The 13,376-nt window shown below is 34.4% G+C and overlaps 1 protein-coding gene across 4 annotated transcripts in view; it reads left to right on the forward strand.

Moving 5' to 3' along the window:
* The window catches only part of PCNX4 (pecanex 4), a 35,370-nt gene that overhangs the window by 5,861 nt on the left and 16,133 nt on the right, over window positions 1-13,376 (forward strand). Inside the window, exons 2-6 of one of the 4 annotated variants that reach the window (XM_039864207.1) lie at window positions 4,693-5,190; window positions 10,684-10,863; window positions 10,954-11,468; window positions 11,692-11,792; window positions 11,919-12,041. In XM_039864207.1, the coding sequence (XP_039720141.1) occupies window positions 4,748-5,190; window positions 10,684-10,863; window positions 10,954-11,468; window positions 11,692-11,792; window positions 11,919-12,041 (1,362 nt within the window). In that variant the 5' untranslated portion in view covers window positions 4,693-4,747. Of the gene's footprint in view, window positions 1-4,692; window positions 5,437-10,683; window positions 10,864-10,953; window positions 11,469-11,691; window positions 11,793-11,918; window positions 12,042-13,376 lie in introns of all 4 variants that reach the window. The other 3 variants (XM_039864217.1, XM_039864195.1, XM_039864227.1) reach the window with 3 other exon arrangements.

Consider the following 13,376-nt stretch of genomic DNA (forward strand, 5'->3'; position numbering starts at 1 on the left):
TTGACAGTCATAGTTTTGAGCAGTCCAGTTACACCCTAAGGACGTTCCCCTTATGTTTAAGTTGACATTACTGTCATGGCCCCCATGGAGTCCATTTTGTAAAGTCCAAAAAGTTTTCATTTTTTTATTCTCATATAGCAAGTAATACTGTATCCTTCAGCCTTTCTTTTAATACCCCATTAAAATAACTTAAATCACCATCCAATGTCCTCCCCCATGCTTCTAAGGCTTCTTAAGGGAATTTATATTCTCTTCATACTTTTTGGTCTGCTCTCACTTTGTTATTGATTGTTCCTGCCTTATTTTGCTCCTTGTGCCTGCTGTTCTACATCTGCTTTTCTCTGCTGATATGAACTAGTTCTTCCATCCTTATAATGAAGAAAATTAAAGTGTAGCGTAGGACAGGAAACAAAATTGGACTTCTGACACGTTAAAATCCTCCAGCCACTTCCTTCTCCACAGGAGAAACACAGCCATGTATATCCCTCAGGCCCATCCTGCTCCTATATTGCTTTGGGATGTACTGCTCTAGGCAAAAATCTTCTCTGAGCCAATAATACTATCAATAGAAACTGTTATTTTTTCCGTAATAAACATAAGTGAAAATACTTTCTAAACAATTCCTAGGAATAAAGAGTTTATGGGTTTACTGTTTTGAGTCGGGTGGGATGTGCTAGAAGAAGTTTTCAAACAATATATGTACTCTCAACTTTCCATTTGAAAAAACAGCAATATTTAATGTTTTCCTACTTTAATTATCTTATTTAAGCTATACCATTAATGTATTACATGCCTCTCCATGTGAAGGTATTTTACTAAATATTATGGAGAATCAGAAGTACCTCAAGTGTTAGCCCCTACCCACAAATAACTTTTTAGTAAAGAAAAAACACGTATAGTTAACATGTGAAGAAGTGAACAATGCAAGAAGTGCCTTATGTTGATACATCTTACAAGTTGAGTAGTATGAACAAGCAATATTTTTGATATACAGAGAGAAGAGAGACACAGTTTGGCCTGAGTGTTCTGCAGAATTTTCTGAAAGGAGTAGACCGATTGATAAAAGTTGACTAAGATTATTAATTAGGGAAGAGAGTAGAGGAGACCATAGGCAAAGGAGAGGGCTTGAGCAGAGGCACCCAGAATGAAAAGCACAGGTTATAATTGCGAGGCATGGGGTTGAGAGTTCTAGAGGATATTTGGTAATTTGAAGAGATATGAAAATGTTATATGTAAAATACACAAACACAGCTTAGTGTATATGCCTTCACAAACTTTTTACACCAATACAAACTGCACAGCCATGTATACATGCAAGTGTATGTACTTTTTTTTTTAATACAAACAGGATCATCAGTATGTTTTAATTTTCAACATATTGTGGGCATATTTCCATGTTTCCGCTTCAACAGTACATCTTCAGAATATTCCACTGTTTGGAACATAATCACAGAGTATTCTATCAAATACTATCTTGTTCCTGACTTGTGTCAGTGGAGCAGGAGGGGCCAGTTTTTCCTAACTTCTTGAGGAAAATTCGGCATATCCCCACTCTTCAGAACTCCCAGGCCAGCCATCCCAGTTCATTTTCTGTCTGATGGCATCTTCCATATATAATTGAAATCAGAATGTTTACCCCCAATAACAGTAGTATGCCTTTACTTACCCTATGGCTTATACAGAATAATTATTCAGAATATGATGTCACTGAGCCTGACATCAGTACGGGAGATAAGCTCTTTCAGAGAGAGGGAAGCAATCTTCATACCTTGAGATTGAACCATCAAGGTTCCTTTTGGCCCTGTGGTTCTATTGTTTTGTGAGTACTTGGATGTAAGTAAAAGCTATGCCTTGTTTTATGCAGAACTAAGAGCAGTGGCTTGAAAATGTAAAATAATAAATATTTATAAAGAACTTCTTAACAATAACAAGAGGTGCTATAAAGCAGTAATTCTTAATGGTGATCCCAAAACCTTTCGCGATGCCCAAAAGCTCTCTTCAGGGCTGATTTTGGTTGGGTAGAACTGACTTGCAGAAAGACTATTTTAAATGTTTTGTGGGTGGTGAAATATATATAACAAAGTTTACCACCTTAACCATTTTCAGTGTACAGTTCTGTGATATTAAGTACCTTATCACATTGTTGTGCAGTCATCACCACCATCCATCCCCATGTCTCTTCATCTTGTAAAACGCTATACCCATTAAACAATAACTCCCCATTCTCTCTCTCCAGCCGATAGCAACCACCATTCTACTTTCTATCTATGGTTTTGACTATTCTAAGTACCTCATATAAGTAGAATTGTACAGTATTTATCTTATCGTGACTGGCTTATTTCACTTAGCATAATGTCCTCAAGTTTCATCCACGTTATAGCATGTTGCAGGATTGCCTTTTTAAGGCTGAATAATATTCCTTTGTAAGTATATACCACATTTTGCTTATCTATTCATCCTTCAATGGACATTTGGGTTGCTTTCACATTTTAGTTACTGTCAGTAATGCTGCTATAAATATAAACATGGCTATACAAATATTTCTTCAAGGCCTTGCTTTCAGTTCTTTGGAGTGTATATCCAGAAGTGGAATTCCTAGGTCATATGGTAATTCCATTTTTAATTTTTTGAGGAACCATCATAGTTTTTTCCACAGAGGTTGTACCATTTTACATTCCCACCAACAGTGTACATGGGTTCCAGTTTTTCCAGATCCTTGCCAATACTTGTTTTTTGGTTTTTTGATAGTAGCCATCCTAATGGGTGTGAGATAGTAGCTCATTGTAGTTTTGATTTGCATTTCCCTAATGATTACTGATGTTGAGCATCTTTTCATTTGGTTATTGTAATTTTTATATCTTCTTTGGAGAAATGTCTATTTCAGTCCTTTGCCAGTTTTCAAATTGGGTTGTTTTTGTTGTTGTTGTTGTTGCGTTTTCGGAGTTTTCTCTATATTCTGGATATTAATCCCTTATTAGGTATATTATTTACAAATAATTCCTCCCATTCTGTGTGTTGCCTTTTTATTGTTGAGAATGTCTTTTGGTGTACACATTTTTTTAATTCCAATTTGTCTATTTCTTTTGTTACCTGTACCTTTGGTGTCGTACCTAAGAAGTCATTGCCAAATCCAATGTCAGAAGCTTTTGTTTTGTGTTTTCTTCTAAGAGTTTTATTGCTTTAGGACTTACATTTAGTTCTAAGAGTTTTATTGCTGTAGGGCTTTCATTTAGGTCCTTTATTCATTTTGAATTAATTTCTGTATATAGTGTTAGACAAGGGTCTGACTTCATTCTTTTGCACGTGGATACCCAGTTTTCCCAACACTGTTTGTTGAAAAGACTGTTCCCATTGAAAGGTCTTAATACCCTTGTCAAATGTTTAACCATATATGTGAGGGTTTATTTTGGGGCTCTCTATTCTATTCCAGTCTATGGCCATACCACCCTGAATGTGCCCAATCTCTTCTATTCTATTCCATTGGTCTATATATCTGTCTTTATGAAGAAGACTTTAAACACAGTTTTTCTTTTCTAGCCCAGCATATGATCCCTGGGGTAATACTTTGCTAGCTGACCTGTGTCAGGCAACTGTTTTTCAGAATAAGTTCCTGAGTATATCCTAGGAAACAGAAAAGTTGAAGAGAAGAGACTCATGTTATTTGACATTTAGATTTTTGTGGCCTTTAAAGTAATCTAGACTAAAGCATATACAGGTCCTATTATTGTTTCAAATGCTTTCTTACTGCTGGTAGATTTTTGGAAACCAACAGAAAGACTAAATTTGAATCATGAAGTGGTTTGCCTGTGGTAATGTAGCTAGTAGTAAGCATTACACTGACACCTGAAGTCTTTTAATTTCCAGTTCATTGGTCTTCCTACTACCTGAGCTGCCAGTGGCTTTTTATAGAAATGCTACTATTTTAGCAGCTTTTGACTAAATTATTGGAAAAGCCTAAATTTACTATAATTAAGGGATGTGACTAACGCTTAGTATTTCTATTTGTTTTCCATTTCTCTGTCTGTTTTAATTCAAGGGAATTATAGAGGATATCTTTACTTTATAGGGCAAGGGTTGGTAAACTATGACCTATAGGCTACATCTGGCCCACAGCCTGTTTGGGTAAATACTGTAAAGTTTTATTGGAACAGAACCATTCATAACTCATTTATGTATATATTATCTGTGGCTGCTTTTCTGCTACAACAGCAGAGTTGAGTCATTGTAACAGAGACCTTGTGGTCCACAAAGCCTAAAATATTTACTTTTGGACTTTTACAGAAAAATTTTGCTGACTCTTGTAATAGAGGAAAAAGTTAAACAACAAAAGCCCTCAGGGAAATGATAAGTTAAACCACTGGCAGAGTTGAGTTGAGAGTTTTGATTTTGTAAACTTTACTTTGACCTCAAAATCTAAAAATGTCAATTGACTTAAGATCTAATTTTAGATATTAAGTTCTAGATAAGTTAATAATAGATATGATTTTTTCCAAATAAAAAACAATTTAGCAACTATTCATTTAGTGCCAGGTATGTGTCAGGAAATGGGGAGGTGCTAGAGAAGTGAAGTTATAAATCCTGCCCTTGAACTAAGGAGATAAATAGAAATATGGGGTTCCCCCTTCCCATGTTTTAAGTATGACATTTTCAAATAGTGACTTTTTCCCTTTTTTTGTTTTTTTTTTTTTTTAGAGATTTCTATGTTACAGAAAAGGATGTGCTTTCAGAATAATCCTGAGTGAGAAGGATGAGTCCAGATGTGCCTCTGCTGAATGATTACAAAAAGGACTTCTTTCTGAAGCGCTTTCCACAGACTGTTCTTGGAGGCCCAAGACTCAAATTAGGCTACTGTGCCCCTTCTTACATATATGTTAATCAAATTATCCTTTTTCTGATGCCATGGATTTTAGGTGGAATTGGAACACTTTTGTACCAATTAGGCATCCTGGAAGACTATTACACGGCAGCACTCTCAGGTGGACTAATGCTTGGCACTGCATTTGTCATCCAGTTTACAAGTTTATATGCCAGAAACAAATCAGTGACAGTAGAAAGAATACTAACCACAGATATCTTAGCACAGGAAGATGCGCATGAATTTACAAGTTGTGCCAGTGCTGAGACTATCAAATTTCTAATTCCTGGCAAGAAATATATAGCCAATACAGTTTTTCATTCTGTTCTCGCTGGGTTAGTATGTGGCCTTGGAACATGGTATCTACTCCCGAATAGAATAACTTTGCTATATGGCAATGCAGGAGGCACTGTTTTACTGTTTTTCTTTGGATGGATAACATTATGTACAGGAGAATATTCGTTAATTGTAAACACAGCTATAGAGACTGCGACTTTCCAAACCCAGGATACTTATGAAATCACTCCTCTTATGAGACCTCTTTATATATTTTTCTTTGTTTCTGTAGATCTTGCACACAGGTAATAAGCTATCAAATAATTTATATCTTGTTTTGTTTTTAAGCATACATAATAAGAGTATTCTTCTTAGTATTAAAAACAAATGAATCTGTGGATTGAAAGTCATCAGGGCCAAACCACTGAGTGACAGGTTGTTTTGATGATTACTCTCTTAGGACTAATTTCAGTTAAACATACATACTAAAGCAGTAATTAAATGTTATTGAGAAGTAAAAAAGAAAACCCCTTTATAAGATAAGGTAAATAAGATAGCCTGGCTGAAACCTATGAAAAGATATGGAACTTTCCTGTGAGGTGAAAATGAAGAATTTAAAATTTATATACATAAATATTATGTACAGATTGAGTGGATTTAAGATAAATAGAATAACTTATTTCTAATTTTGTTATAGTAACTAGAAGAAATTGAATTTTTTAATCAATTTGATAAAGAAGAAAATAGAAAGTAGGTTTTTAACAAAATTGTTTGATAACCCCTTTTACTTGCTTTTTCTAAATCTGACTTTTCTTTCTCTGCTTCTGTAGATTGCAGCTTTCTCTTTCACAGGTTAGTGTCCAGGTAGAAATGCACAGTCATATAGTGGACTGAATGTGTTCCCTCTGAATTCATGTATTTAAAGCCTTAACACCCCATGTGACCGTATTTGGAGATGGGGTCTTTGGGAGGTAATTGGGATAATGAGGGTGGGATCCTGGAATGATAGAATTAATAATGCCCTTATAAGAAGAGATACTAGAGCGCTTGATCTCTTTCTCACTGCCATGTGAAGAAACAATGAGAAGTTGGCTTTCTACAAGCCAGGAGGAAAGTCCTCACCAGAACCTAACCGGAACGCCATTCTGATTTTAGGCTTCCAGCCTCTAGAACTGAGAAATTTCTGTTGTTTAAGCCACCCAGTCTGCAGTATTTTGTTATGGCAGCCCAAGTCGACTAAGACAGATTGTCATACCAAGAGGCGGGGATGCTTCTGTAACAAATAACCTAAAAGTGTAGAAGTTGTTGTAGCCGCCAGCCCCTGAAAGACACACGAACCACCAGAAATCAGTGAGTTATAGGAAACATACTCTTTATTCAGCCAGCTAGGTCTGCCAGGGGTACACAGACCCCAAATTAAGCAGCCCTGAAATGTAGAGGTACAGCGTTTTTAAGCCCTAAATCTCATTCCTCATTCTGTCTTAAACACAAAGGTCTATTTTTCTCCTATTCACTACCTGTCAACCCACAGGTCGGTTGTGCAAGCGGGGATTCAGAAGCAGAAAGCTTATTGTTAGAATGTTATGTTCCCATGGGTGACAGCCTATGTTCCCATGGGTGATGGCCAAGCACTAATTTTCCAGCCAGCACAAAGTGACTTTGGAACTGGGTAATGGGTGGAGGCTGGAAGAGTTTTGAAGTGAATGCTAGAAATATGGACATTAAAGGTGATTCTGGTGAGGTCTCAGAAAGAAATGAGAACATGTTATTAGAAACTGAAGGAAAGGCAATCCTTGTTATAAAGCAGCAAAGAACTTGGGTGAACTATTTTCTAATGTTTTGTGGAGGGAAGAACTTGTGATGAAATTAGATATATATCTGAATAATTTCTAAGCAAAATATTGAAGGAACAGCTTGATTCCTCTTGACTGCTTATAGTAAAATATGAAAGAAAACAGATGAACTGAAGAAGGAATTGCTAAGCAAAAAGGAACGAGAACTTGAAAGTTTGGAAAACTTTTGACTTACTCATATTGCAAAAAATGAGGAAACGTTTTCTAAAGAGAACACCAAGGGTGTGGCTGGACTATCATTAAATGGTTTATGGGATTATATGGGCAGACACACTGCCAGTTTAAACTAAAGGGGACAGAGACCAGAAGTAATGAAGGAAAGTTGTTAGACTATTAGATTTGATAGGATGGGAATGATAGACCTCTTTGTCTGTGAACAGGCACTATTCTTTAAAAAGATTGGAAAAATGACCCTGAAAATATTTCAGAGATTAACAGGACTAATGCCTCAAATTTCAAAGCTAGAAAGCCTCTGCTGGAAGCCTTGGGCTGGTACACCCATAGGGATAGGACCCCCATCTAGAGCTGTTTGGGTGACATTTCCACCATAGGGACCTGGAAGGCAGAGAATAGTTTTGGACTTACTTCGGACCTGTCATCCCTTCCTTCTTTCCTGTTTCTCCTTTTTGGAATAGGAGTGTCCATTCTATACCTGTCCTACGTTGTATTTTGGAAGCAAATAACTTATCTGTTTTCACAGTTTCACAGCTGGAAAGGAATTTTACCTCAGGATAAATAGTATCTCAAGTCTTGCCTGTATCTGATTTAGATGACTTTTAGATAAAACTTTGGACGTTAGAATTGATGCTGGAAGCTGCTGGGATGGAATTAATGTATTTTGTACATAAGAACATGAAGTCTGGGGTGGAATGTTATAGACTGAATGTATGTGACCCCTTAAAATTCATGAGTTGATGCCCTGACCCCCATTGTGATGGTATTTGGCGATGGGGTCTTTGGCAGGTAATTAGATCATCAGGGTGGCCCAAGGCTGATGGAATTAGTGCTTTTATAGGAAACGCTAGAGCCTTTGATCTGTCTCTCTACCATGTGAAGATATAATGATAAATTGGCTGTCTGCAAACCAGGAAGAGAGTTCTCACTAGAAACCCACCAAGGTGGCACTCTGATCTCATACGTTCTGCTTCCAGAACTATGAGAAATAAATTTCTATTGTTTGAGCCACCCTAGTGTATGATATTTTTGTTATTGCAGCCCAAAATAAAACAAGGCATTTAAAAATATTTAGGCAGCCTGTGTACTGAAACTGACCTACTCTTAGGTATCTCCTATTCTTTAACTCTTAATCTCTTCTAATTGTGCTACATTTAGGAACCATTGGACACTATAATACCCTTGTAGTTCTTCATCTAATCAAACATCTAAGAGGAGAATTACTTTATGGGAAATTCATTTATAAATGGTTTCTTAGTACCACTACTGTTTACTAACTATAAAATATAATTAAATCCTTGATTTTGAAAAGTTAACAATAAAGTTGAGTTTAAATGTATGTACATACATGTTACTCCTTTTGAAAGATTTAAGTTTATAGGATTATTTTCAGAATAGATTATTGATTTACTATCTTACTGTGCCATTTCCAAAATCAGAAATTATATACCTTCTATAATACATATTTGCATTTAAAATGATGCCCTAGGTTCTTTAATTTAAAAAAAAAAACAACTCAGTTAATTTATAATTTGGTTACCTCGACTTTCCACATTACCCATTTCTAAACGAAAAAGCATAAAATGTTTTTCACTACATTCTAGTTGAGTTTAACATACAGTTTTAATGTTTACAGTTTGATAATTACAAAGAAAACTTTGTAACTAAAAAGAGGCAGTTTTGAAATCTATTTTTTAAATGACATTTTTGTACAGAAAAAATACCTCCCGCTTCACTTTTAGAAAACGTTTAGCTTCTGATTAGCAAAATAATAAGGAATCAAGATGATCTTTATACAGTAAGTATGATACTATAGACATAATGTATAAAATGTGTACACTATTCAAATTTGGACAGTTGTCAATATATCAAATTGTATCTTAATTTTATTTCAGACAATGTGAAAGTTGAAGAGATGAGTCCCACAGTGTAGTAATCTTTTCTCTTTTCCCATTCTTTATTCTACCCAGTACAGATGTGTATTAATAATTTTAAATGACTTTCTGTGTAGTTTTATCAAAGACAAGTGTTAAATCTACAGTGCTTTGTTCATGCACTCAGGAACTGTTTGAATGAATGATGCATATTTACATCATCTACTATAAGGAACATCTTTTGGGGAGTATATGGGTCATAATGCGTATACAGAATTTAAAATATATTTATGGTTAGATTCCATTTTTTCTCGAGGGCTCAGATTTTTTGCCATAGAAAATTCCTGTTACATTATCAGAAATATTAGAATTTAAACATTTTCATACAAAAAAAATCACAATAATCATCTACTTGGGCCTGAGTCATATAAACAAGAAAGTAATCAATGGTTACTTTAGTTACATGTGCTTATATTTATTTCTGATATCCTTGTGTATAACGTTTTTCTGTGCCGTTGCTTATCATTTATGTTAAGAACAAAATGATTTTCGGGGTGGTAAATTGAACTTGGATAAAATATTTCCTGAGTATACATTTTTTTTACACAAATTATCCTATCCTTGAATATGTTAACTAGTATTATCTTTTTAAAAAAACTATACAAATCTGCATGTTTTCCTTGACCTTCCTGTGGCTTATTGTGTTTCAGTTTTCTTTGTTACTTCAGTGTTTTCTTCTCAGAAAAAAATGAATTTTATTTTGAAACTGTACTACAAAAAGTATTGTCCTCTAATTTAGCATCACATTGTTAACCTTGTGTTCATTATTTCTCTGCTTATAAAAATTTGAAGGACATACATTATGAGGCAGAGTGCATTAGTTGGCATACCCTGTATACGTGTGAGCAAACACATTATGCCATTATTATATCCATGGTTACTATACATTTGCTTCAGGACTGTTAACATACACTTAAGTGGTGATTATTACAGAGAAGTTGCCTTTCTCCTTGACTGATTTCTAGCAGCTCAGGTATTTAAGTACAATTATGCTATAAGTTTTGAGATTTAGTTTTCTCTTTTGAAAGTTATCTCTGAAACTCATAAGTACTATGACATTGTTGTATTCCAGACAAGGCGTTTCGTTACCTCATTCCAAAAAGTAATGTATTGAGAGCTTCCTCTCTTTGCTAGCTACTAATGTGTGAACATCAGTAAGGCTCTGGCTTTCCAGAGTTACCTGCAATTTTAAATTAAAATATTTTACAGTTTAAAGAATCATTGTTAGAATTTCAGCCAATGTAGTTTAGACATTTTTTCCCTTGGCTCAGTTCAGTTTTACAGATTTCTAAATTCAATTTTATTCAGTAAATTACTTTTAATTCCTTCTTTCCACATTTGAATCCACATATTAAGTGCTAAACTTGGACATTATTGAGTAGAGGTACTTAATGGTGTAGGGGAAGGACAATGATCACAATTTATATGTGTTGATATTTTGCAAGTTGAGACTAGGACCTTTCTGTAAGTGTACTTTTGCAGCGGGGGGGGAGGTGTGTGAGATAGGGGGTGTATATTTTGTTTTTCCTGGAAGGGTCCTCTTATAATTTTGTATGATTTAAGTGTTTTGGTTTTTTTTTTTTTCCTATAGGTTTATGGTCCATATACCAGTTCTAGAGCAAATGAATCAGGTTTTACACATACTGTTTATATTTTTACCTTTTCTGTGGGCACTTGGGACCTTGCCACCGCCTGATGCACTTTTCTTATGGGCAATGGAGCAGGTTTTAGAGTTTGGCCTTGGAGGCTCATCTATGTCAACCCATTCACGGTAATTATTTTAAATATTAAAGCTATATGTAACTTATTCTTAAAGAACATTTTTGTTCTTTTCAAGAAAATCTTTTTTTCTTCTCTCTAGGTTATTAATAATGTTCATCATCTCTGCTGGAACTGCTGGAACATCATATTTCATTCCCAGCACTACTGGAATGGTTCTTCTTATGACTGGACTTGGGTTCTTATTGAGTCTTAACCTAAGTGAGATGGGTTTTGTCTTCAAACACAGTGTGACCAGACACAGAGTTGGAACCAAATCTAAGGCTTTACTCAGTGGTTCAGAAAAACAGTTTACTTGGAAGGAATGCCTTTTCTACATCGTTATATTAGTCTTGGCTCTCTTAGAAAGTATTTTGCTTCATCACTTTGCTTGTTGTTCAAAGATTTCCAAAAATAGTCCCCAAGCTATTGTTGGCTATATTTTGATGATATTACTTATAATACTGTGGATACTTAGAGAAATTCAGAGTGTCTATATCTTTGGAATTTTCCGAAACCCTTTCTATCCCAAGGATGTGCAGACCGTGACATTATTTTTAGAGAAGCAAGCAAGGCTCATGAGGATTGGTGTTGTCAGACGGATTTTGCTAAATCTAGGTAGGAATTGTGTTATATCTACAAAGTGTACAGAAATATTATGTAATTACCATATTTGTATAATGCTACATACAAGTGTTCTTTATGTTTTGGTTTATTGGGTTTTTTTTTTTTAAGTTAATTGCTTAAATGTGCATTTTTAAAACCTCATATTGGCCAAAATAAAATATGATAGAAGGAGTTACTTTGCCTTAATTAAATTTGTCTTTTTTGTTTGTCTTAGTGTCGCCTTTTGCTATGATAGCATTTCTTTCATTGGACAGTTCCTTACAAGGGCTCTACTCAGTGTCTGTCTCCATTGGATTCACAAGAGCTTTTAGAATGGTAATCCTGATAATGCACTTAATAATAATTTCCTATTCCTAAGTTTAATTGTGATTTTGTTTACTATAACAGTTTATTTAGATTATCAGATTCTACCTAATAAAGTAGAGAATATGTGTACTACAGGTATGGCAGAATACAGAAAATGCTTTATTGGAGACAGTCATTGTATCAGCAGTGCACTTGTTGACCTCTAATACAGATATATGGTGGAACAGAAGCCTGGATACAGGAATCAGACTCTTATTGGTAAGTGTATTTTTAACAGCTTTATTGAGTTATGTTTCATATACCATAAATCATCCACTTAAAGTATGCTGTTCAGTAGTATGCATTCAGAATTTTGCAGCCATTATCACAATTTAATTTTAGAAAATTTTCAACATCTCCAAAAGATACCTCGTACACATTAATAGTCATTCCTCATTCCTGTTCACCTCCCATCCAGTCCCAGCAACCATTAATCTACTTTCTGTCTCTATGGATTTGCCTGTTTTGGACATTTCACAAGAATGGAACCATACAATATTTAGTCTTTTACATTTTGCTGCTTTCACCTGTATGTTTTCAAGGTTCATTCATTTTGTAGCATGAATTTTTTTTTTATGGGGACATTGGTTAATGAAATTCAATAATTTTCAAGTGTACAATTCAACAGTAAGTATATATATATATATATATATATATATATATATATATGTATATATATATTGCATTGCGTATTTTATTTTTTTTTATTGCCAAATAATATTGTGTTCTATGCATATACACATTTGGTTGCTTGATTCATCAGACAATAGATATTTAGGTTGTTTCCTTTTGTGACTATTTTCAATAATGCTATGAACATTTGTGTACAGATTTTGTATATGGATATATATTTTCATTTCTCTTGGGTATGTATATCCAGAACTGGAATTTCAGTCATACAGTAATTCTGTGTTTAACACTTCAAAGTGTTGCTATTATTCTAAAGTTGTACCATTTTACATTCCCACCAACAATGTATGAAAATTCTAATTTCTCTACATTCTCACCAATACTTGTTATTATCTGACTTTTTCATTATAGTCATTCCTATGGGTATGAACTGCTATCATTGTGATTTTGATTTTCATTTCTCTAAATGATACATCTTTTCATATATTTATCGGCCATGTGTACAGGCTTTTTGGAGAAATGTCTATTCAGCTCTTTTGCACACTTGGGTTGTCTTTTTATCACTGAGTTGTAATAGTTCTTTATATATTGTGGATACAAGTTACTTGACAGATATGTGATAAACAGAATTTTTCCCCCATTCTGTAGGTTGTCTTTCATTATCGTAATAATGTACTTGAAGCAAAAAGTTTTTCACTTTGTTAATGTTGTTTATTTTTTCTTTTGTCTTGTGTATTTTTGGTGTCATATCTAATAAACACTGCCTATTCCAAGATCATAAAGATTTACTATTTTTTCTTCTAAGAGCTTTACAGTTTGAGCTCTTACATTTGGATCTGTGATCTGCTTTGAGTTAATTTTTGTATATGATGTGAAGTAGAGTTCCAAATCTATTTTTTGTATATGAATGTACAATTGTCCTAT

The sequence above is a fragment of the Pteropus medius genome, unplaced genomic scaffold (genome assembly GCF_902729225.1).
Source record: "Pteropus medius unplaced genomic scaffold, Ma_sr-lr_union100, whole genome shotgun sequence".
Taxonomy (NCBI): domain Eukaryota; kingdom Metazoa; phylum Chordata; class Mammalia; order Chiroptera; family Pteropodidae; genus Pteropus; species Pteropus medius.